The sequence below is a fragment of the Nothoprocta perdicaria genome, unplaced genomic scaffold (assembly GCF_003342845.1).
Source record: "Nothoprocta perdicaria isolate Ctin4 unplaced genomic scaffold, notPer1 scaffold_249, whole genome shotgun sequence".
NCBI lineage: Eukaryota > Metazoa > Chordata > Aves > Tinamiformes > Tinamidae > Nothoprocta > Nothoprocta perdicaria.
In genome coordinates this window covers 587,135-613,439 of record NW_020455476.1, presented here as the reverse complement: position 1 = coordinate 613,439, position 26,305 = coordinate 587,135, and the positions used below count along the sequence as shown (strand labels likewise).

The 26,305-nt window shown below is 40.6% G+C and overlaps 1 protein-coding gene across 1 annotated transcript in view; it reads left to right on the top strand.

The window, feature by feature from the left end:
* MMRN1 (multimerin 1) overlaps nt 1-24,658 on the top strand; it is a 39,870-nt gene extending 15,212 nt beyond the window's left edge. Inside the window, exons 3-8 of the mRNA XM_026039999.1 lie at nt 2,068-2,174; nt 7,431-7,526; nt 11,278-11,451; nt 15,850-17,832; nt 21,717-21,863; nt 23,040-24,658. Of these exons, the coding sequence (XP_025895784.1) occupies nt 2,068-2,174; nt 7,431-7,526; nt 11,278-11,451; nt 15,850-17,832; nt 21,717-21,863; nt 23,040-23,461 (2,929 nt within the window). The 3' untranslated portion in view covers nt 23,462-24,658. The remainder of the gene's footprint in view (nt 1-2,067; nt 2,175-7,430; nt 7,527-11,277; nt 11,452-15,849; nt 17,833-21,716; nt 21,864-23,039) is intronic.
* Nucleotides 24,659-26,305: the final 1,647 nt, after the last annotated feature.

The following is a 26,305-nucleotide window of genomic DNA, read 5'->3' as shown; positions in this document are numbered from 1 at the left end:
TTAGCTCAGATCAGGCAGCTTGGAGCCTGCTGGAGTGGCTTGTGGTTCCTGGTGTTCCCACACTCCTACCTGGGTTTTTCCTGTGCAASGAGAGTGCAGAGAGGAGTGGAGAGAAGGCTACCCACCTCAGGTYGCATTTTAATAAGGGGCAGACATGACATAAAAGCTTCTCTGGGAAATGCTCCAGGGGTGTCCCAATCTCTGGCATTTTCTGGTTTGTGTTAAGCCTTCAAGTGATTCCACTGCTGGTTGCATCTTTTGATATCCTGCAAGAAAGCAGTTGAYGCAGCAAGCATTGAAAGTACATGTGGGAAAGAATATCCCCTCCTGCCTGCAGCTTCTCCGATTTGTGTATTGTCAGAGCATAAGGCTTCCCCTAAACAGCCTAAATGTTCTTATTTATATGCTGGGATGTTTATCTTTGCTAGATCTTTGTTGCTGATGCAGCAAACCTAGGAGAGTAATSGGCCCAGACTTAACTTGTAAATAAAGATTGTGCTGAACATTTGTGYTGTCTTCTGTGGTTTGGGTGTCTCATTGCATTCATAGATATGTGCTGCCCTCAGTAAAGGAGGTTGGATTTAAATATGAACCTGGAAAATAGCAGCTTGAAACAGCAACAGAACCCAAATTGTGAAATATTTGTCTCTTAATTTCAAAAGCATCTCACCAGTCAGTAAGATTGCTTTGGGAATTGTTGTCTAGGTAGTATGGCAGAACTAAGTTAAAGCTTTAAYGTGAAACCTGGAATATTTTAGCTGTAGTGTTTAGGGACTCTGACCTGGAGCCAAGAACAATCCCTCAATTGTGATGTCCAGCAATTGCAATTTGGCCCTCTCCCCTATTTGATCTTTAGAATAATGTTGATTTTGGTAACAAAAARGCTTCTTGAGGTGTTTCTAAGAAATTTCTTGTATACAGTTCTGGGGCTTGTCTATTAAAAAAAATGTAAAATGGAGGAGCCATTATTGATTAATTCTTTGCATGAATACTTGAGGTTTTATGAGTCCATTTAGGAATGGATTGGGCTAATATCAAGTATGGAACACCTGGAAGATTATCCYGACAGAAGGGAATTGGCAAGAGCTCCCACTTTCAGTTCACCTTTTCTCTTTCTTGTTATGTTRCTATTGAAAAAGGCTTTTCTTGGTGCTAAAGATGACAGGGCGTATGCAAAGCTCCTGCCAGGTGCTGTAAACTTAAAGGTAAGACTGCATCCCTTGTGKAAAGGTGGGAAACTAACTGCAGTGGAAAGCAACCTAGCAAATTKTAATTCATTAGGAAGATATTTTTTGGTGTGATATAGCTGGCAGTGGTCTTGAAATTTAGATTCTTTCTGCAATGATTTAAATAGAAATTGAGAGTCCAGAGGTTCTGTAGCATTTTTTAGCTTGCCATTTTGTTGGTTTTTAAATGTGTCTTCCATAATGGCATTTAGCAGCTGCTGGAACTGTATGATATTCTTTATTCTAATTTAGTCTTTAACTTACTAACTGGCAAGCATGCTTGCTGTTGCTTTTTCTTGTGTGTCCAGTTATTTTGATASTAGCAACGGAAGCCTTCTGACTGTACAGCTGGACATCCTTCAGCTGGCTTGCGGACTGCATAAGCCCACATTTTGAGTTTGATGTGTGTAGAATCTCTTTAAAATCAACTTACAAGGTGTAAAGCCCTTGTGAAAAGCTTAGTCCTACACAGASAGCAGCAGAGGCTTAATCACTGATTTCACAGGAGCCAGGATTTCACATTAATTTTTTGGCTCTGTCTCTCCAGTTTAGTCARTAGTATCTTGCATAACAATTGGTAGTATTTAGCACCTCCAAAAAAGGTTGGACTTGATGAGGGAAGGAGCCCGATGAAATAAACATTGGGTTCTTTAAATATCCAGATGATAGAGAGACTGCTACTTGAAAATTCTAGTTACTATTGAAACACCAAGCCCYAAGCTTTTACTTTAAAGCAATTAGAGTACAGCTCACATGATAGAACATATAAGGTATTTCTGTATGTATCCGGCAGCTCCTCTGCAGTTACCTAGAGGAGCTGGAAAATGTTTTTGTTTTGCAGGTCTCAGRCAGCAACGCTCCAAGCCTACAGAATCAAACACAAAATAGTGACGTCCCTGGAGTGGAAGTGTTGCCCTGGGCACAGTGGACAAAACTGTCAGCCCAAAAGTGAGTGAGTCCTGATTTGAAATGGTGTGATTTGAGAGTAAATGGSTCTGCTTGAAATGGGTATGGCTCTTTGTTAATTGCAAGCTAGGMAAAAATGCAGAATAGGCTAAAACCGTTTGGGATGTTGACTGTGCATCTTGCATGAATTCCCAAATTAGATCAAGAGTTCCTTTTTTCTATTCTAAAAAGAATCTTTCATCTTGAACCTGACTGTTATGCCAAAATATGGAGTTTGCATTCAACGGTTCAATACTGGTGACCTTTYTGTTATTGAGCATTACAGGCTCGGAGATGATAAATGTAGATCCTCSAGTGAATGCTTGCTATAAAAAATCTGCACCATTATAATGCTTTTGGCTTTCATATTCAGATTCTARCAATATCTTTAGATGTGATTAAAATAATGTGCCAATCTTGTTTCTTTATGAATTGGGTAAGCATGTTGTTCAACAGTGACAGAATTTAACATGGTGTAAGGCATGATCCTTGAATAATTGTGCCTTTTTCAGATGAAATGGAGTGTTTTACCCTTGCCCTGGTGATCAAGCATATGGCAATGTACTGTYGTTTAAGATATGTATAATAGCTATTTCTTTGCTCCTGGACTTAAACAGGCTGCCCTTGAAAAATAAGATATGGCATCAGCGTACACACTTTAAATGAATGAATATTACAAGAGAGGCCATTAGATGTGGTAGGGAATTCAATCAGCAGTGGCAAAGTAGAGGCTGTGATTAAAAATTAATATAGAGGAATGAAGAGAAATCGCTGTTATTCACATCCAGGAGGGAAATATCAATGCAGGAGACAGATGCTCAGCAGGCACGAAATTCTTTCCTGTGCAGCTAAGCATGGAGTCAGCTGTTAGTGTGGGGCTCAGTGMGCAAGGCTGTCCAGTGAGCGAGGATCAAATGGCTGAAAGGCTGGCTTGGGAAAAATGCACAAGGATTAGGACAAGTGGGTTTAATATCACCTAAAAAGTGGAGGGGAGACAAGAATTGATGTAATTGATATCATCAAAACAACAGGGAAACATGGGTCAGGAGAGGATATATAATAGTTTGTGGGGATGTAGTGTAAAAATAAGAGAAAAAGGATTATATGTCATGGAGTGTGTTACAGCTATGAGTTTGAAAATAGATCTCATGGTTTCTTTTCTCAAACCTTTTCTGACTTGCTGAACAACTTGTTCAAGTCACTTATCTGCATGCCCAAGTTTACTCTKACAGAAAATTGAGATCACACTTATCTCMCGGGGGCACTGGGAGATTTAATTAATGCTTGTAGAAGTGCCTAAAGAGATTGGGATGAAAGGTGTTATGTCAGAAATCCTCCTCTTTCTGCTGCTAGAAGGTGGCCTCTTGGCAGGAGGGGCCACCAGCGCTGCCCTGGTCTGTTCCCACTGTGGCACTGTAGCTAGCACAGGCGGCAGCTGGGGTCCCAGCAGGCCTGGCTGCGGGAGCAGCTCCACACGTGCTGCTCTGCTGTGTCCTCCCCTTGGCCTCTGTGCCAGACACCAGCCTGGCTGTTTGCCTGCTCCTTGGCTCCTGAGCTGGGATGTCCTCAACGGGTGCTCTGCTGGCTGGGGCAGCAYCCCTGTGATGATATGGGCTGGTCGTAACAACCACCAGGGTAGAAACTCCTTCTGGTTTTCTCTCCAAGTTATTGTGCTCAGTGACTACACTGTGACTGTCTAAACAGGAAAAATATAGTCACCATCTGATAGCRATGAGATGTTTGTTAACTAGGACTGGTGTCCTTCTTGCAATTGCTTGGTTACAAAGGTTTCTGCAGGTAACATARTAGTGGAGATTAGAGCCTCTGCGAAGAGATGGCTTCAAATTGTGGGCTCCAACCCTGTTGGATGTGTGGGGGCCCGTGACCCAATGGGGGTGACGTGGATCCTAGCTCAGTGGGTAATGGAGTTGTACCAAAGTGTGGTGTTAAACGAGGAACGATGTCGGCATAGATTACTTAGTAAAAATACTACTAGAACTAAGCAGGTAAATTGGATACCATCTGAAACATTMGACAAAATTTGTTACAGGAATATCAAATGTTGAAATCCAAGTCTTTATGAGTTCTGAGCTGCACCATTCATCACATTTCTTTTTTTAGAGAATGCAGATTATTTAAACTTTCCATTTGGTCACTCCAGAGYGAATGTCTATTAAGTGTGTCTTGGGAGGTCTAAGAACTCTTTTTGCTCATGCCTGTATGGTCTACGTACAGTTTCATGTGCCAAAGGGTTTCAGAAGGAAGGATATGCATTTTCACGTGCCAGGTCAGCAGTGCCATGGGGGAAGCTGCGGTGACTCCACGYGCCTGGAGTCACTTCCCTGCTGCCTGCTGCGGTTGGGAGCGCGYGGCCCTTTCCCGGGGCTGCTGGCGGGGTCGGAGCCGCTGCTGGCGCTGTCCTGCCGGCTCGTGGTGCCGCGCGCGGTCCAGCACGTGGCTCCAAAACGTCCTGCTCGGGGGCGGGCGCCTTCCCTGCGCGCACCGGGGTCGGGGCTCCCTGTGCAACACCCGGGGGCTGCAAGGCAGAGTGYGAGGGAACTCCCCGACTCCCCCAGTGTTTCCCCTTTGGCTGCTACTGCTTCATCAAAAATATATTGCGGAAAAAAGATCCCATTTCCATATTTTTAATATTCCCTGACATTATTTTGATTATTACGTGTTTAAAAATACATGGGACAACAAATTATATATCTAGGGCAATATATTGAGGACAAGGAGCCTAACATAGGATTTCTCTGTGCATAGGAAGTGCTGAATACTCTGGAATTCCTGGAGGAACAGGAACACCTTTCATGGTTCAGCACTTGCAAAATACAGGGGAGGGGTGTTATTTTTTTTGTTTTTTTTACATTTTAAGTAGGACCTGTAAGAGACTCATAAGTCTAACTAGTTTTCTGAAGCTTTAGCTTACACTGAAATAGCATGTTCACATACATGTAATGCATGTAAAGTAAATAGCATATTTACTTATATGAAGTAGCATGTTTAGTTATTAAATGTGCTCAAATGTAAGCCATCTATTTACTATATCTAGCATAAGGAATACATGTACTGGAGATTCAGTTTGGTCATCTTATCATATCTCTTGCTCTTTCCTATCCAGGATGGGGATCTCAGTGGCAGGACCAATAAGTGACAGGACCTTAGACTTAATCACCMTCTGGGGTGGTGACCACTGTCTCAAGGTGGCTCATTTGGAAAACAGTTGAGGTGTATTAGATGAATGTTTTTTAACAACTTAATRCAAAGAGAAGCTATATTGCCATTGACTGGTCTGCAGTTGTTTCATAATGGGCTACACTGATTTTTCTGTGGGTTGTCTAAGCAGTACTTTTGCCACGTGGTTATGTTGTTCCATAGTTGTCCAATATTGCAGTTTGTCTTGTTTTTGCAAGGGAATGTGCAGGCACATTTGGGGCTGCAGTCCCTGCTTGTGTTCAAAGCAGGGTAACGCATCAGCGATACTGCTGGCTTGCTCTAACAAGGCTATGTCAGTGCCTCTTGTTTTACAGAGGCTAAGTTACCTGGACAGTTTAAAGCATTAGAAAAGCAAGCATGTGGTGATAAATATTTTAGAAACTCTACAAGTGAATAAAAGGGACCCTAAGAGCTTTGGAGTTCTGTGCTRTGAAGCTGTGGATTAGGCACGTGACCYAAGAGGGAGGGATTAAAGCTAGGATGGATAATGTATAGTATGTATAATATAGAGAGCCTCAGTATGCAGCATGCTAAGGGGTAGATAYGCGGGGTGGGGAAGGAGTGAGGGCYGGAAAAGCTGGTAAATGGAACAATAAAATGACATTGATCGGCTGGTSTTTATCGCAGGCAAGTAACCAACTCCCTTGTCATAGSTGGTATCATCACATCACCAACAGAWAAATCCTCTGTAAGGAGGTGGGCTGAATGCTGATGTTAAACTCCTGTCAACAATTGTGGCCACAGAAATGTAACAGAAGCTGCTGAAATTGTAAACATTTGATGTTTTGTTTTTGTTGAACCAGTCTACTGCTATATATGCTGTAAGAATTCCAGTCCGTATAATCATTTAATGTGATGAGTCCCTGTCCTAATTCTTTCTTCTTTCATTAATTTACAACCTCAAACATATCATCCCTAAGTATAATCTATTGATCCTTCTAAACACTGCCAAGAAGCTGATGCTATGTAGCAAATTTCTTGATTCAGCATCTCATTCTGTTTCCTTGGAAACTCACATGATAGCCAGGTTAGGTTCTTAGTGCTTGGGCTGCAGTGTCCCCACATCAAGTTCACCTGTTGCAGTTATAAACTTKAGTGTAGAAACTGTATCAGTTGAAGTGGAATCCCTTAGATCGGCTCCTGCTATAGAAGAATATCCACTTAAAAAGGCTTTGTGAACTGAACAGATACAAATTGGTATGAATGGAAATTTGTATGATTTTATTAGTATGAATTTATACCAGCGCATTTACTGCATGCTTTTTACCTGTTTCATTTTGTTCAGCATTACTGAAAGAGGATAGAGTTAAGACTAATGATTAGAGAAGGAAGTCAGGAGGGTGGAAGTTGAATTTTGATTCCCAGCCCCACCAGTTCTTTTGTGTGCGTGTGTATAAATGCTCCAGCTTCAACACTGACATAGTTTGCCTCTATTTTTGTGAACTTCTCTGGGACCTTYTGCAACTCCAATCGGTTGCAAATCTCCAATGACATTTCTTGGAATGTGATTGTGTTTTGTAATTTTTTCCCGGAGTGCTGCAGAGACGTAATGTCACTGCAGCCTCCCGTGAGCAGCTTCTGGGGTTGACCTTCTGTGTAATCCACAAAAAATCAATTTCAACAAACTTAGCCAATGTGATACCTATGGAAAACATTTAATCAGATTTGGAGCTGACAGTCTGTATGCTGAATGTATTTTAGTGCTATTTTATATTGATCTAATAATATCAAGCATTTTTAGCCCGGGCAGWTTTTGAGTTCTGCTTGCTCTAAGGCAAGCTTTGACCTTTGAGTATTAACACCMACCCCTGCAATTTGCCAGCAACTAGAATCTCAGGAAGGCACCTTAGAAAACCTTTCCCTTCACCTTTATCTTCATCACTTTGGCTCCACAGTATGTTAGAGATAAACTMAGTGGGTAACACCAAAATCACTGCAAACAATTAGACTTTGGAAATGGCATGGAATAGAGAGAAGGCAGTTGTCATGTTCAGTGTTGCCTTTGTTTTTCTTTGTATTTTTCCTTTGTTCTTTTTTCAGCTCAACAGCAATTGCTTATACATAGCAACCAGGCTGAAAGCAGCATAACTGTCAGTGAGAGAGCATCAGGAGCTRCCCAGGACCCCAGCGAGCAAGGTCAGCTCTTATTATTTTTGTCATCTTCAGAGCATGTGACTCGGATCACTGCAAAAATAATTTAAGAAAAATCCCTGCCTGCTGAAGAGACTTGCATGAAGAGAATGTTTGGGTTTTCTGGTAGTTATGTTTCAGTAGTTCATTTCTGAGGAAGTTAGGGATAAGAAACTGGTTTTATAGTTCAGCAGTTAGAGTATTTATAGCTAAGCTAATAAAAATAGTGAAAATAATGCTGCATAAGGAGACTTAAATCATTATATTACTGGATGGAACAAATGAATTCACATTAGAGTAACATATCTTGAAGTAGCCGTATACCTGAGCATGGCAGCATACMAGAAACTGGAGTTAATTATATTATCTGAAGACATGATCATTGCTGTTAGAATCAATTTTGATAAGATTGRTATTTCTGAAATTGGTACTGTGTGGTGACTCTTCCAACTCTGGCCAGGGTAGCTCAACTTGATTTTCAGCTACTGTAGGATGATCCAAGAATCACAGAATAGTTGAGGATGATGAAACAATTATAGCAAATGTTTATATGATCATGTCTAACTGTAGCATTCATCTCCCCACTCCTGTGTTTACCACTGTCTAGACTTCAAGGTTTTGGAGCATATTCATCGATGTTTTTGTGTGTGTAGAGTTCTGCACTGTTGGAGCTGGTCAGTGACAATAATGCTTTTAGCCCAAGGTTTTTCCCCTGAGATATTAACTTAGGCGACTGCTGCATGAAAAGCTGCTGCTTCTGTCTCTTGAGTTTTTGGGTGTGCTCTTTCCCTTTATTTCCCTTTATATTTATTTTCCATTACCATCTGTGTGATTTAAAGTTTACCAGCACAAATGCTCCAGAAAATTAATTTCATTTTTCTGCATAAGCATTCATAGGAAGAGAATTTTGTTCACACCAGACATGTTTGCACACTCACTAAACTGGAAGCAGAAACAATAATGTGATTTGTGAGATCAGTCTAATTAACTAAGAAGTCAAATATCAAGCATTCCCTATAAAGAAACATGAGGAGACATATGAGCTAGATGAAGTCAAGTAATTGATAGACTCCAATATATTTGGGACAGTATATCCTGAAGGTTTATTTTCAAGGATGTAGAGATGTTGGTAATGCACGGTGATTTAGTTCTAAAGCCTTTGTATTCAGAGAGCTGCTAATAATGAGCATATMATGTGATAAAGTAACAAAAGAAATACAAGAAATAGAAATAAGAAAATGTGAAAAACATTCTCTACTTGTAAAATATGTACCTACAGTGAGTGAAACTGCATTTGTCAAATAAGGTTTTGTGGAAAACTGTAAATGATTTGGCTATATTATTTATATAGCAGCAAATAAGCTTGGGTAGTGTGTGTGGTGAGGGCCCCAAGAGGAACAGCAGGTGAAAGACCCTCAGGTAAACAGGCAGCTTCCTTGAACTTCCCCATTACCTTCCTTTTCTGATCCTTTGGTGTTTGGATTATAGATGTCTACACTAGCCTCTTCTGTACTCTACATTYTACAGTTTTTGTCCCTCACACAACTGGTCCAAATAATGAGGCAAACTACATTTAGGTTTATATGTTCCATTTGTAGATATGAGCTCAGTGCAGTGTTCGTGCATGTAGTGAAGAGTCTGAATCCAGACTTGTGGTTCTAAAGAGAGAGTAGATGGGTCTGTTAATGGCCATATATGTGTTATTCTTCAGTAACAGACAAGGAAAAATGAGCAAGTTTAGTCTGGGATGGGAAAGACTGCAGGATGGAGATGCAGAAAGGCCATCTTAAATGGAAGGAGGAAAAAAAATAACAAGTTCCTTAGCACTGGAAGTTGCCAAGCTATCAGGACCCATATGATAGTGAGCGCCATCGATATGGCATGGAAGTAAACATGCCTTTTTTTAGTAGCATTTCTGCTCGGAGAGCTGACTTGAAAATTGGCATGTCAGAGCTCTGCATTAATTGCCTTTGAGTGATTTTTAATGAGATTGGATGAGAGATTCCTGTTCTGTTTACAAGCCTTGCAAGTGCTGTCTGAGCCCAGACCTCTCCACCAGTCCTGGTGTGTTGCTCCACTGAGCTAGATTCCCTTTTGAGCTCCTACTATGCAGCTGTGTCACACAGACCAGATGTTCAGGTTGGTTCATGCARCTTGTCCCCTCCCTTCAAGAGGAAGGCACAGAAATGCAAGTGAGGAAGGTCCTGCACCCTGCAGATGGTGGTTACCAGGTTTGGTGATGGTGCCTTGGGCCAGTAATGACTTCAACTTATCTCAGTAYGATTTGAGCAGGAGCAGAACTACCTAGACCTTCCTCCTAGTCAGAGCACAGTGCTATGATGAAGAGTGTTCACACAAAGGACGCAGAGCTGTTGCTTGTTCTCGTGGGGACCCTGAGCAAAGCTGAGAATTGCCAGACTTGTAAAATCAGTCATTAGCACAGTTTTGCCCTTATGGCAGCAGACACCCTGGATGGGCAGAGTGGAAAGCAGATACCAGGTTCCYCCATTAATAATTTTACAACCAAAATATCTCAATGTGAGAGTATTCCTGTGGATCTTGGCATGTGACTGTATGGGCTTGGTGCATTTAATGTATTGTCGGKTTTTTTGTTGGTTTCCAAGAAGGTTACTGAGATGAATCTCTCTGCTTTCTGCCTACTAGAATTTTGAAGAAGGAAAATCAAGTCATAAGATATGCCCTTTTACATGCAGCTTGTTCTCATTATGCTCCTATGCTTCTATGTTATTTGTGATTATAAATGTTCACTGCTATGGTGAAGGATCCTGTTATAATGAAAACCAACATAAGATAATAGCAATACATGTACAGCAGGATATATTAGCATGCACTATTGAAAGAWGCCTTGCCTTGCAGTTAATGTTAATTCATAGCACAGTTCTGAACATGCAGGGTATCATTATGGGTATAAAGCAGGCCATTAGGCTAAATCATTGGAAGAATCAAAGAGATTTTGTAGAGCATTTAATTCTCTCAACATCTAAAACTCTTGGGTTGAGTTTCATGCCTGTTAGTACTAAAATTGACAGGGATGCCTCAAATCATGTAGTGCTGTGATTTGCAAGATCAAGGCCTTATTGACCATACCTAGCCTAAAAACATCCATCCAACCCTTCTTATGTCAGAGACCACAGATGTCTGGAAAATCCTGTGCACGTTTTAAAATGGAATGGACTTCACAAGTTGGATTTTTTAAAGTGAGACAAAAATTCACTAGTCATTTATTAGATGCTTTTCAGGCATTTTTTCTGTTCTGCTGTTGTGTTGAGCTAGTTTTTATTTTGACCTCAACACTGAAGAGATCATGTGCTCTTTCACATGAGCTTTGCCAATTCATGCAGTTGTTATCTTATAAGTGGTAAGTAAAAATTAATGATTTTGTGATGATATTAAAGGAGATGGAATAAATGAGAGCTAACTGAATCCCCTGTAGGGTGCTAGGTAGAGGAAGACTGACATTATGCTGATTAAAGTATGTTAAGCATTCCAAGTACTCTTCTAGAATTATAAATACTTTATAATGGATACAGAAGCTTCAGTAATTAGTCACTGCTGTGCTGCTGAATGTCACTAATACATGATACATGACAAAAATTGAGATAATTCACTCATGGCTAATAATTCAGAAACTTTTCACTCTACTTTGAGCGAATGTCTCAAGTCAATTATACTTTGAGCCCCAAAACGTGCACACAATTTAATGGTGTTTTTTACCCTCTCATGTTTTCTGACCAAGCACTTACTCATAAACTGAACGAGAAGATTAGCAACCAGGACATGAAACTGAGTTTTCTACAGAAGAAGGTTGACAAGGTTGCTGCTGCCATGAGTGATGTGAGCAAGATGCTTGCCTCTCTGGAAGGCAAAATCAATGAAGATAAGGACAGAGACCTCCAGCCTTTTCTAAAGGGTAAGAAAAGTAAATGAATATAATCACTCACTAAGTTAAAGGTGCCAGGAAAAAAAAAATGTTCACACTGTTATTGTCCTATTCTATTGTTTGGCACTTGTGCAGAGAGCTTCCTTAACTTAATACCATAATAGAGTTTTTTCTCTTAAACTTGTTAATGATAGTGACAAAAATAATTTTGTGCTATATTATTTATGTAGCAACCTAAGTCACTAGTGAGACATTTTGTTTTGCTTACAGCTTCTGCAAATCTTCTAATCTGTTTCTGGTTTACTTGATGACTGCTAAGTGAGGTAGTGTTTGCTTGGTTGTATTCCTTCATACATAAAACACAAGCAGGGGAACTTTTAAGGGATTCTGTAGCTATGTTAATAACATTACAACCGCCCTCCTGAATAATTAGGCTCTGTGGTAATAGTTTAACTCTACTCAGGATTTGTAACCGTGAGCTTAAACATTCGAGTGAAAACTACTGCTGCTTTGTCAGGTAGGTAAAAAATTGCTGGTGAGTGAAAGGCTGATCTGCGCCTGGGCAGCAGACTTGGAGACCCATTCTTCTTGAATCCTCTAGTTAGAGCTAGTTATTATTCAGTCACAAAATGTGCTTAGCGAACATCTCTGGACTGAATTCATTTTCTCAGTATTTTTCCTCTCTTTATGCTGGAATTTTGCCTGAAATGGAGCTCTTGATATYAAACTTAAACTGAAATAAAAATAGTCCTTTTGTCTCCTTCAAATCCATCAAATGTGGTGCCATTTCCTGTATTTTCAGTCCTCTTCTGTCTGTTTTGTTGCTTGGGCTGCAGGCCAGATGGCTCTCTTGTTGTACCCTCGATCACATTTATCCCATCGCTCTCTGTGACTCCCTTTCACCTCTCCACATATTGCTAGATGGCATTCTTGACCCTTGGGCATACATTTAATTTGTCATAGAATAGTTCCCATTTGCCTCCTGCTTTGTTTGCCTTCTTTTTTTTTCTATTTTACTCATTCTAGCTGTCATTTTCATGCTCTTCCAAAAGGTCTTTTCCTGCATCCTTTGCCCCTGATTATCTGTTTCCTAGCCACATTTTTGGCTCTGACCTCTAATTAAAATGCATGGTGTGAGAAGAGTAGCTTCCTGCTTGCCTACATATGTGTTTTAAGCCTTTATTGCTTTTATCTGCCATGTCCTATTTTTTACCTGCTTAGAAGAAATCTCCAATTGCTAGTGTTTTGATTTATGTTGTCAACCTGTCTTCTAATCAAGTAACTCTAATGAAAATGCTGCTATCAACTGTGTTCCTTCACTCTTGTGGGCACTCCAATACAGCTTTTCCTTGCTTGGACGAGGGGAGAACCAAGTTCATATTTGAAGAACATGTCAGAAGAAGCTTATATAATGTCAAGGGGGCGGTGGTAGTTCCTGTGCACTGAGTATCACTCTGCTCCACTTGGAGTGGATAGGGAGCATCCTAAAGTTAGTAGGTTGGGTGGGTACAGGTGTGCAGCATGTTCCGGCACAGACATGTCAGACTTGCTAGACTTGCTTGCATAGAAGCTGACTAGAAGGAAAAGGTGTCACAACTTCCCTACCGCTACTGCTGTCCTTCTGAAGCATGAATAAGTCCGTAATGGCTCTGTGCTATTCAGGGTTCCTCATTTCCTTTCCATTTGCTKCTTGTGACTCGCATGGTTATTTTACCTTCTTATCACAGAATTTCTAATGGGTCCTTAGATTTGTATCAAGCTTCATTAGGCCTGAGAGCTGTTGTGTGAATAAATTATACAGTTCACCAAATCTTTATTTCTTGTTTTCATTTTGAGATGGACATTGGTCCCACATCCATCATCGGTTGATGGAGGGCCACAGTCACTGCAGTAAATGATATGCTCCTTTAAATTCATTAGCACAACCTGATGTGCATTCAAAGAAGGTTAATATTAGAAGTGATGAGACCAGTCTCACTTTTCACTTATGTAGAGAAAATAATCTGGTCTCTTGATCTCTTCACTCTGTGGTGTTTTTCATTCTTTCCTTCTTAATTCCTTCATTAATGTCTAGCTTGTAATGGACTCTTTCCATTCGATATTAAAATAACAGTATACAYTCTTTACAAAGTGAACCTAACTATTGAGAAGTAATCATTTCCAAGTCAGAAACATTATTTACAAGTGAATGTGTAACTTGGTCCTCTGTGTGCATAGACAACTTTGCACACCATCCTTTAAAGAATAGTTGAACCTGCAAAGGGAATATGTGTTGACCTAAAGTAATTACCCATTTTGGAGTCCAGCAAGGGAATTCAATTTTAAAATKGATCATGTCATAAAAAGTGCAGGACACTTTTAATGATGGTAAGTAGCTTGGACATTGCTATTTCCAAATAAGCAATAGAAAGATAGTTACATACATGAGTTTGCTTGGATATATTATTAGCTCAACCCAAGAACTTCACCAATTGTCATCCAGAGCAGAAATTCTCTTCAGAATTTTCTGTTAAGTGAGCTAGCTCCACAGTTGCTAGTGAACTTGTACTCTGTCATTGTCTACCTGCCTCATAACAAGGACATCCTCTGAAGAGCAGAAGCTGAGTTCCAAACAGTGTCTGTGATTCACTTAGAGTAGGACTGAGAGAGAGCAAGGTGGTTTCTTCAGTGACAGAATAAATGGAGGGTATAGCTCCTGCGCAAGACGTCTTGCTGCATAATGCCTCCTATCAAGATGAGAGGCAGATGAAGAAATTCCATGAGCTCCTAAAAGAAGGCTTTGGGGAACTTTGCCTCTTTTTGTAGTCATTAAACTTTTTGATTTTTGGATTGGTTGATGAACTTGTGGATCTCTTAAAACCACAGGGTATTTTTCAGCAGTGTTAAGTAACAGGACCCAATCATTAGAGACAGCACTTGTGTTAGTTACCTTGCTCTTCGTCCATCTTTTGATACTTCTCAGCTGCCAATATACCTATGTTTTCAGGTATCTTACTGTTTTTACTTCCCCCAAAGTTAAATGACAAAGCTTAAAGGTAGGTGTGAGTGCACTTCTATATGTTTGCATCTTGAGTTGTTGACTTAGTTATGGTAATAAAAGTAGAAAATTGAGAAAACTTGAATGCTMTCTCTCACTTGGCAGTTTTCTACACTTTGTGTAAAATTCATTAAATCATCTATGACCACAACTCACAATGATTGAGTGTATTGCTTGAGAAGCTTGATGCTATTTTGGTGACCTTTTCCAAGGCTATCAGATTCAGTGCACCTACCTATTATACCCTGCTTGAAAAAAGCACTGAGCGAGTGACACTTTTCTCCCCTGAGCATTGCTGGTGTTTACTGTCTATTTTACTAGTCACAATCAAGAGACTCAGTTCCTAAAAAGCAACTATTATCAATTACTCTAGCTCTGCTTCCAGCTGGAACCACACAATTCAAAAGAGTTCTCTGAATAGAGATAAAATACTGTAATTCTTTCCAGCTTAATGAGCAAAACCTTTTTTACTTGGAATCCACTAGATTTGGGCCCCCATGGAGGTGCAATAATTTTGCTAAGTGGCAAAGGCATTTACCACCACTACATTTTGTGGGTGTGATTTCCTGCAATTTTCTTATTCTTGCTGAGAATGTATTTCCCCTTTTGGAACTGGCTCTTTAATTTTAGAGAAGAGGCAAAAATCCAGGTAATAAGAATAAAATGGGAGGAAAATGAATGAAGCCTAGARGAGAATTTCTACCTTTGTCAACACTGTTTTAATATGAATGGATGGGCATCAAGGCATTGTAATGTTAAAGGGTTTAATATGTTTAATTTTTATGAGAAGCTTGATGCAAAGGAACCCTGAGCACTGATTTGGAAAGAAAGGTGACAAGAGTGCAGCAGTACATTAAATTATGGGACATAGGTGCTACCTTTAGGGAACAAGTCAAAGAAATCTTGGGATCTTAAAGAGGAGCAGAATTGCTGGTTAGCCCAAAGTTGTTATGCAGGAGCTTGATGGACACTTCTTGGGGAGTGAAAGTGTGGGGGGAGGACTCTCTTTAACAAATTGAAACTAAATGGGAAACATTGTAGTATGGATCATAAACTGAAATTCCCTCACTTGCTATAGTTGGTTAAGAGCAGTGTTCCTAGAAGCTTCTCATGAGAACTACAGTGTGTAGAAGYTGGTACTGGATATGCAGGATCCAAATCTACTATTTCAAAATCAGGAGCTAAACTGCTACTGATTGCACTAGAGAGATAAGTCTTCAGGTAGTATTAGCTGCCCCCTAAATACGTCCAAACGTATTGCTGCGTGGATGGCAAAGCCAAAGGGACTATTGTTGCCTTTCAATTCTGTGCTGCAGGGCGAGTTTCCTCATGTTGTGCATGTAGGTGATTTTGACTAATGGAATTGGTTTGATTGTTGTTTTTTCTTAAAGGTCTGAAATCCAGAATTATCAATGAATTGGTCAAAGATGTGGTCAAAGAACAGCTTAAASTGTTTCAAAATGAAATGCAAGAAAACTTGGCTCAAATTTTCAAGTCTATGTCTAGTTTATCAGAAGATCTTGAAAGAGCAAAAGCAGTAGTCAAGCATTTGAATGACAGCCAAGAAAAACTTGCTCAGGAGATAGACAGTGGGCCAACAAAGCTTGATATTCTAGAACTGAAGAGCCACATAGTGCAGATGAAAGAGGAAATGACCCTTACTTGTGACAAGCCTATGAAAGCTCTACAGSTAAAGCAGAAATCCTTGGAAGCTAACTTGGAGCATCAGGAGTCAAGAAGCATCATTTACTATGAATCTCTAAATAAGACCCTTACTGAAATGAAAGATGTGCATGAACGACTGCTAACAGCTGAACAGTCCCTAGGCCAAAACATGCCCTCAGCAGATAAAGTCGCGGAGTACAACGTGACAGAGTACATGTTCATGCTGCATGAGAAAGTGAAGACACAGGACCTGATGGTGCTGCAGATCTATGATGACTTGAGAGTCCAGGATAGCAAGATCAGTAATCTCAGCCTCACACTGGAGTTCCAGAGAGAATCTGTGTGGGGAGTCTGTGATGACGTGTTGTYGGCCTGCAGAAAAGATTTCCAAACACAGCTGGCAGCAACCCAGCAGAASGTTCTTGCCTTAAACAGAAGTCTCTCTGACCTGATCCTTCCACTGGACAATAAAATGGACAAAATGAATGAGCAAATTAACGATTTGTGTTATGATATGGAGATTCTGCAGCCCTTGATTGAACAAGGGGCACCGTTTAGTCTGACTTCAGAATATGAACAACAAATTGAAGCTGAAGCAATCAAGAAGAAGCTTGAAAACCTGACAACTGTCACGAACCAAATGAGTTCAGCAATTACGGAGCTTGCTCAAACTCAGGAAGAACTTAACAATGAATCTCGGGCTTACCAGGAACTCCTGGAGAGCCGTATTAATGAGTGCTTCGTGGAACTAGAAGACGGTTTGAATAAGACCATGATAGTTATCAATAGTGCTGTTGACTCTATTCAAGATAACTATGTAATGAAAGGTACCCTAAGTGCTCTGCAAAATGAAACTGAGGTCTGCTGTGGCAATGCCGAGAAGCTGGATACCCTTCTGGCTCTTGTTCCGTACTTCCAACAGTTGAATGAATCTCTCCAGGTGCTGCTCCCAGACAAGAACAAGCATGAAGTCATTTCAAAAGTGGCTCAGTCCCTTTCTAGTCTTCCATATGATGTATCTGATACAAGTATCCTCAACCATTTCAGACAAGTTTACTATATTTTAAATGAGACTTCATCGAAAGTGGACAATCAGCAACAAGATATCAACCACCTGGAGGAAAAGCTACTGGACTCTGTTGAGGGAGCCAAGGACCATGAGGTTCGCCTCCAGAGCGTGGAGTCAAAAATTTCCAAGTTTTTGGTAAATAACTGTCTCTCGCTGAAAAGGAACAAAGCTGCTTTGACAGAGAAGGAGCAAATGGTCTCACTTGAGCTTCAGACACTGAGTTCTAGGGTTAAGGCCCTGGAAGCCAAGTCTATCCGCTTTTCAAACATCATGCCCCTCGTGAATAGGACTGCCTACGAGGCCTGGGGGCTCTGTCAGGATGCCACCAGCAGCATCCAAAAAGTGAACGCCAGTATTCCTGTGCTAATTAAACTTGCTCAGCCAGATRTCCCACTGCTGCAGAGAGGCTTCAAAGAGCTTATTGAATCTGTGCTTGACATAAAAGCTGAGATCATCCTGAAGAACTTRACCCAGCATGTTAACGTATCACTGGAAAGTGCAAGGAACAACATGACCAAACTTCAGAAACTAGTGAARCCAGCAATAAAGAAACCGGTTCAGGGGAAAAAAGGCACAGGCAATTTCACGGTGAACCCGGCAGGCCGGAGCCAACGCAACACGGATWACAGTCTAGAGTCAGGTAATGAGTTTGACCCCACCTATAGCTGGACAATTTTACGTTATGTTAAAGGCTTATGTCAACAATGAGATCAACTGAGTCAAAAAGGTAATACTAATGGAGATGGCTAGAGAACTTAGTAGAAGGTGAATAAAAAGTCCAAGTAACATTATAAAGGATGTTCCAGAGGAACTAGATGTTAATGCAGTCTGAACTTAATCATGAGTGAATCTATTTTCTTATAAGGAGAATCTGCACAAAGGCATCCAGAAGCTCCACTTAATTTTCATGACAAACCCATTTCAATGGGAAAGTGCAACCCACAGAGAGAAGCTGGAGTTGCATCAGTGAGGAGAAGMAGCATTTAAAACGCACAGCAAGTAAAATGATTGTCACAAGGCTTTTACCAGCTCCTTCAGGACTTGATTAAGATGATTAGTTCAGGTACAGTCTTAAGTATGTGTTCCTGCAGGATCAGGGCTCCAGCCAATAAAGCAGATTKAACCGAGTCCGTCCAGAGAATAGCTCTGATGAGTTAAAATGTTCTCAAAAGTAGCATTTTGAGTATAACTGACTTTAACTTAAATTCAAACATCATCATGCGTGATGAGTTTGCATGTATGAATTCACAGAAATACAAACCTTGGAGTTAGGCCTTTTGGCACCAGACATGAATAAAAATCTCTACTACTACTCTCTCTACTAGAGCTTCTACACAGTCTCTTAAGATACAAGTGGTTAATCAAAAAATGTATTAATGTAAGAGGTCTTTTTAATTCACAAAGATGAGAATCAAATGCTGTAACCAGTACCCAGGTGAGTGACTTAATTCTCATTGATTCCAAGATGTTTGATCTTTGATCTACTTGAAAACTTTGGAGCTTTTCATTGGCATTAATATGCTCAGGATGTGACCATGAGGTAATACTTAAACATTTTAAATCAAGGGGGAAACAAAACAAGGTTGTACAAAGGTGGATATGGATTTGAAGAATTCTCATGTTGTGAAATGGACAGAACAAAAGATTCATGTCAGTGACAGAATACATTTATAGAAGAAATCACTTTATTCAGCATTTTCCATAAGGAGACTTTTAAATCACTATTTGATTTSCTTCTAAACAATACTCTAGGAGATACTAAATAGAGCTTCTGGATCTGTTTGAAGATTTGTGTRTACAGCCTTGGCAGTCTGTTCCCTAAAAGAGCCCCCGACCGYCTGCTTTCCCAAAGAGAGCAGAACTCTGCGTTAACCACCTATGCTCAGTCCTCTTRTACCATGAGTGAATAATAGCTACTTTTAGTTTATCCTTTGCTCTTAGTATCTTCAGTCTTTGATTTAACTTTTAGTCTCTTTTTGTTCATCTATCCTAATAACTTGGAAAAAGGGAGTATGCACTATAACTGGAAACTTGGTTTTAATACGAGGCTTTTGGCATCTTGATCCCCAATGAGAGAATGTGTAGCAGGGACGTTTTGTGTCAGGATGCCTGCTGAAAGGAAGATGAGAAAGAAAAAAGGGGGGCAGGGGGTGGTGGAAAGGAGCCTGGACCAGAAACTACAAAAAGAATATACCTTTGTAAGTCCACATGGAAAAGACAGAGCTATAGCACCTGCTCAGTGGAGTTCRAATGCATTTGCCTTATTCCAAAAATCCCGATTTGACTTAGCCTCCTCACAGCTCTTCCTGACTTCTAGCTATTGTTAACTAGTGTCAGTTCATTACTGTCACTTTATCCTAAGTAATGCCTGAATTGGACTTAACTCTGAGGTTAAAATCAGGCAAAACCATCCTTCRCTGTCGTTTCCTTTTTTTTTGTGTGGATTGTTTCTGCATTTTTTTTGGATATACAATTTTCTTGTTAACAATAAATGGAGGCCAAATATGTGTCTTAACCAGAGCTTTGGTATTTTGACAAGGCAATACAGTCAGCACAATCAAGTGTTTTGCTTACTTGCTACTTTCCTTTCACACAACTCCTGGGCAGTTGTGGAGTGAAGAATAACTTCAATTAAGTCTACAGGCAAGACTGTTATCTGAGAAGAAACAGACTGTCCGTGTGTGCAGTTGTCTGTGTTGTGACCCTAGCCGTGGCAATTCTGCAATGCTTGTTTCAGGCATTAGTGGGTGGACAGCATTTTCTGTAGAAACAAATATTGTTTGTGGTTAAGTCCTTATGYGCCATCAGTCCTAACTCAAGTAGTATTATACCGTGTGCTTCAACATTCTGCTCACAAAAATAGTTTGCCTTGAATATCTGTGTAATGGTTGGCCTGGCATGTAGAGAGCAATGCGGGCATTACTGAAGGGCCTGTGTAAAGATGGAGCTTGGCACTTCTCTGGCATTAAGCAGTCCCTGGACTGATGCTCTCATCTAGCAATTTTAGATATGTGCCACATARGACTATGCTTTTTCTTTCTGGTTGGAGATTCTCTTGATAGATTTCTGCTGGTYGATCAAAATAAGTAAAGGCAAAGGAAAATCTCGTTTTCTAAAATAGCTGGCTTGTGTTTTATTAAAGCAAGAAAAAGGGAAAAATGTATAAGTTTATGTCCTGAGAGTAATGTTTAAATCTATAGATGGCTTGTGTAAATTAGATACTTTTTATAATAATTTCATTTTTATTGTAGCCTGAATGCTTTTCCTTCAAAAACTAGTATAACAAAATGTTATATAACTCCACTCAACAGCTACTGCCCTGCAGCTCGGAAGCCAGCAGATCCCAGTGCCATCTGGGCACAGTTTGGCCAGCTGAGATGTACTCAGGAAGAGTGGCTAGGGCCTCCTCTGTGAGGATGCTCTGCAGATCCCTTTGCTTTGTTTAACTGGTGTCGCTTGCAGTGTGAGCGGATGAGTTGCAGTCTCTGTGAAAAGTCTGTAGGACTCTGTTACAATGGTAGTACAATTGATGTATTCATAGGTAAAGGCAAGTCCTGGAAGCCATTTGGATAGCGCTGGAGGTGTTAGTCCTGGTAGTCAGACTATCCTCAGTTACTGGGACACGGGAGTGAGCCATGTCACAGGCGAGGGCCCTASTGCAGCACTGGTATTGCAGCTGCTCAGTGTGGGAAGCCCCAAACCGAGTCAGCTCCGCTGTGCAAGGGAGCCTACTAGGCCTGTGCCAAGGAAAGCTAGCAAAGCCCAGGCTGGTCTGGAGTTGCAGGAAGACAATTACTACTTGTGCTTCACCAAAAGAAGAAAATAAAATTGGATTCAACTGCATTCCCTCTTTGGAGTTTTGCTATTTGCTTCAAAAGGACTACTGTGGTATGGTCACCTCCAAGCCTCTCAGCTTGTTCTCTCTCTGGTACAGATTAACTAGCTCCTTCGGCATATTTCTTTAACCATGTGATCACAGACTGCCGAATAATCACATTTGTCTTGGCTTGCTCTGATGTCTGAGAGCTACCATACACAAGAGAGGAAACGGGTTAAGGCAGCAGTGCAGTGTTCAGCACAAAATTATCAGCTGCTGGTGTGACCACCAGCTAGAAGGGGGAAGTGAACAGCCAGTGCRGGGTGGGCTGCATTTTTCTGTGTCAGCCTGTGATGAGAAGAGCTGGATTCTCAGCAGCCACTGCTGTGTGGGAGGAAATGAGCAGCCTCCAAACAGGTTTTGGCCTGAGGACCACCCRTAGGGCCAGCCTGCCTTGGGTGGCTTTGTAGTATCCTTCATCTTGCATCAGACACTGTCAGGGAGACAAGCAGAACTCTGTATTTGTAGGTAATTCTGGCTATCAKAAGCATACCATCTGGGCATCAGAAGCGTCTTTGGAGCATCACAGGCTCCAAAGAATTTCCACCCTCCTTATGAATAGTAAAGAGGCTGCCTTGTAGTGAATGTTCAGATATGCACATGGCATTTCAGCTGAAGTTATTTTTTTTCCTTCCTCTTTACCACAGGAGAGTTTTCAGCCTGTGTCAGTTCTCCCTGCCAGAATGGAGGAACCTGTATCAATGACAGAAACAGTTTTATCTGTGCTTGTCGTCACCCCTTTGGAGGAGTCAACTGCAGTATGAAGTTGGTGGATGACAATTCTCTGAATGTAGGCAAGTAAAAAATTTAGTAGTGCAATAAGCTGGTGTTATGGGCTTCTGCCCCGGGGTCTAATTAGACAGTGTTTGCTGGTCAAAGGTTTCACATTTCATTTTAATGAGTGCCGACTCAACTAGTAGTGTCCTGTGCTTTGGTGCTCAAGGCAGCAATCCCCAAGGGGACCYCAGGATCTTTTTCTCTAATATGCCTGAACGATGGGATTAATTTGGGCTGGGACCAGCTGCAATAGGCAGAAAGCTCCCTGCTGAATTAGGCAGGGGTCGCTGAGAGAGGCTGTGAAATAGATATCTTGGAACACCACATCATGGAATTCAAGGGGAGATGAAATCAGATCACTGGGGAATACTAGCTTCAGCACAGCAAGAAAAGCAGTATAAATACCAATAGTTCCTGTCATATCTGGGGCTATGGCCTCAAGGAGTCATTTTAGGTGCATACATTTTCAGTGGAARAGGACGCAGCCCTTGAATGATGTTTGAAAAAGGGGATGTAGAAACTATGCTTGTTCAGTCTGGAAAACAAATAAATAATTTAGATCCTGGGCACATCAAATGTGAGTTTAATGCAGCTTTCAGCATCTGTTTGGCTGCTTCTCATTTATGACAACACAAAAATACTGAACAAAATGATTTTTAAAGTRCCAGAAATCTTATGTGTGTATGCTCAGTTGTAATAAAAAAAACCAGACTTTTATTTCCGTATTTAATGTCAAGAGTGCTAAATCTCTCCAATATTTGTCTAAGATGACAAGGAAAACTCCTGGCTTCAGCATACACAAATACTATGTAGAGGCTTGTGATACAGGGAAAGAAATCCTGGGTATGAACAGAGCAGAGTAGGGGGGGAATGGAGAGAAAAAAAAAGAAAAATAGCAATTCATTTAATAATATAGCATAATCAAGCCTAAAGTTCCCTTGCTGTTTCTAAAATCTGTGGGGYTTTTTTGTGAATATACCTTGCACTAGTTGTGAAGGAAATTACTTTTTCTACAATACAGAAAGAAATTATTTAGCTTTCATTTTAGTTGCTTAAGCTCTTGGCAAATGCAATTTCAGAAAATCTTTGTTCCCTTTCTTATCTTCATGCTACTCTAGCTGGCCCATCTACAGTGTAATATGAGGAGGTCAAGATGAAGAATATGATTTAAAACTTAGTTTTGTCTTTTCCAGATTTCTCAAAAGGATCATAYAGATATGCACCTATGGTAGCTTTTTTTGCCTCTCATACCTATGGGATGACAACACCAGGGCCCATCAAGTTTAACCATCTGGATGTCAACTACGGAGCATCGTATGCTCCAGCAACTGGGAAGTTTCACGTTCCGTATCTTGGGGTCTATGTTTTTGAATATACCATTGAATCCTTTAGTCCACAAGCCTCTGGCTATCTAGTCATTGATGGAATAGACAAACTCACTTTCCAGGTTGAAAATATTAATAGTAACAAGTATACTGACAGGGTAATTACTGGAAATGCCTTGTTAGAGTTGAATTATGGTCAGGAAGTCTGGCTTAGACTGGCAACTGGCTCTATCCCTGCCAAGTATCCACCAGTCACTACATTTAGTGGTTACCTGTTGTATCGTACCTAAATCAGTCATAAATACTACCCTTGCATGAAGAAACTGGCATTTGAATTTATCTATAAATGCTTTGTCTTTCATAACCATAAGTTTCCRAAGGTAATCAGATCAACAGCATTTCAAGTGTCTATGGGGCCRGTTCTCCCAGGAGTTGCTTGTGTGTAACTATGTGCACATCAAGGAGAGTCCACAGGTGAGGGATGGGGAGATAATTAGCACTGGGTAAGTGTGAGTAGGGAATCTGATTATGTTCTGTATTTACCTTTTAAAGCATATACTTATACAAAGCAGCTGAGAATCGTTTCTCAAAACAGAGCTGGTTTTGATTATTCCTTGATGACCTGAAATCATGGCCAAGGTGTTGACTAGGTCTTGCTGATTCAGGTGTGTTACTGCTAGTTTCTTTGTATCAAGTGAAAATGATATATTCCTTTTGGAAAAAGTAGTATTTTTCTTATTCTGTCTCACTTTATTCAAACGAATATCTTGATACATTAGCAATTGGTTCTCAATTTTGTATGTAAAAAACTAAGATAGTGACCTGGTTTTTTATCTACYAAAAAAACCCATAATGACTGGCAGTAAAGCTACACGTAGATAAACTAATCAAGTTGCACATTTTTCAAACTGATTATGATTAGTTATGGGAAAAAATTGAGAGCAGCTTTGGTTGAGGCTTTGTTGCTTGAAGCATTTAAAACAAAGCTGGATTTTCTTTAGGTGATAATGCTTTTGAGCAGACATGGACATATGGGCTTCATGCACATGTTTAGTATGTAAATTTTGGCCTATTATGTACACAAGGTTAAATGAGGTAATGATAGTCCTTGCTAATTTTAAATTCTGTAGAACTATCATCTTGTTTGTTTCTGTATCATATTTCCTAGCTGCTAAGGCAGGGTGAATTGAACTCCAGTCTACACAAGTCAGGACATGATATTTAAGAGTAAATCAAATAAAAACAGCATTTTTAGGTCATGCTATGAACACAAGTATTCCTAAAATGGTAGCAGCTTAAACAGCATATGGGAAAAATGAGGTGACTGATTTCTATGTTRTCCTTCCAGCAAGTGCTGCGAGTTGTCTAAATGGTTAGGGAGTGATGGCCTGGTCAAATCAATTGAATCTTATTTTTTCATAGGGTCTACCAGACAGTGTGTTTTGTCATCTGATTGTTTTTCATTTTGGATTTATTAAATTTTTTCATTGATGAATGGTGGATCAAGTCTCAACTTTAAAAAACTGAAAATCTTTTCAAGCTCTCCAAATTATACTGTCTTCTACACTCAGGAACTCCTCTTTAATGTATATGTGAATACTGCTTTGCTCACAGTATTACTTTGTATTTGTACATTATCASATCTTAAAGATAGATATTCAAGAAATGATTGAAAGAGAATTCTCCCATGATGCATATATAGGGTATAATAATCTGCATCCTTTTTTCTTAGGTGTGTAAAACTTAGTAGGCCAGACCTTGCCATTGAAAATGAAACTTCATGTTCTTCACCATAAAAAGAAATYGGCATCGGCTCCTGGGCTGCCTGTGTGCCTGTGCCAGCGGCCAGTGGCTGCCTGTACTAAGGCAGCACCCAGCAGTGGCCGCCCCTCGCTGCTTCAGAAAGTGCCATCCTGCCAGGACTTGTGGTTTAGGACAGCAATTTGGGTTGCATGAAGGGCTTTTCTTGTGCATGGGTGAGTTGTTCCCCTGGGCAAGCCTCTTGGGTTTGTGCTGAGCAGGAATAACCCTTGTGGGCCAAACCACGAACAGCTTGGAGAGCAGCCTGTGCAATGAGAGCTGCCAGCACGGGTCCTGCTGGAAGTGGGCAGCATTAGGTAGGGCTGTATAGCTGGATATACCATAATATTATGTTAAATYTCCTCCACATCAACATGTTTCTCTCCTTGTTAGAGGCTTAACTCACTGTAAATCAAAAGGCCACATTACACAGTGCACTACAGCATAAAACAAGAGWGGGGTTGTTCAGCCTGTTGGGAGCTGAAGTGACTCCAACGAGCCCATGGCAAAACCACACCAAGAGGAGGTGCTGCACAGCCTAGCCACATAGTTAGGGCTACTCTTGCACACTGGAAATCCCATGGGAGGACAGACAGTGTTATCCGCATCTGCTCTAATCTTAGATTAATCCTGCTGCAGAATAGGAAGCCTGTTTGGGCTGGGGAATCTCATCAAGCCCACTACAGACCAATTTGTCCAATTGCATTTGTTTTTCCGCTGAATCCTGTGATACGAAAGAAAGCCTCTTATCGTTTCTTTGCCACATCATCCATTTGGTTACAGGACTGAGATTTGTGTTCTGTTCTGAAAGGCTTATTGGATTTTCAAGGGAAGCAAAAATTTTGAATAAAGCCTATTTTCTCAAGCCCTAAATCCACTAATTAGTTGTTAATGGGTCTAACAGTGTATAAATACTCATGGAAATACTGTATTTCATTGAGCTATCTGAAATAAACAGATACCACACAGAGTGTGTGAACTGTCAACCTTGTTAACTGGTTGTGATATTGTGTTATTTTGGTTTTTTTTGAGGCCGGAATTCTTTTCTTCTTTCTAGCTCACAGTTTCTCCGTGTGCCAGGGCCCCTAGATCAGTCTGCTACAGCCCCTTCTCTTGCAGCATTTGGTATCTTTCTCTAAACACTTCAGATCCTTATTTGTTACTAGCTCAGCCTACCGTATCATTGAATTTTATCAAATGTAATGCCCTGCATGCCCCAATCCCTCCTTGTATGACTTTGTCATTTTAATAATGTGTTTAGGCCTCTCTATTGCTGCTGTGGCTATGGCTAAATGGCGTGAAAATTACCCTGCAGATGAAATTCAAATGACCCA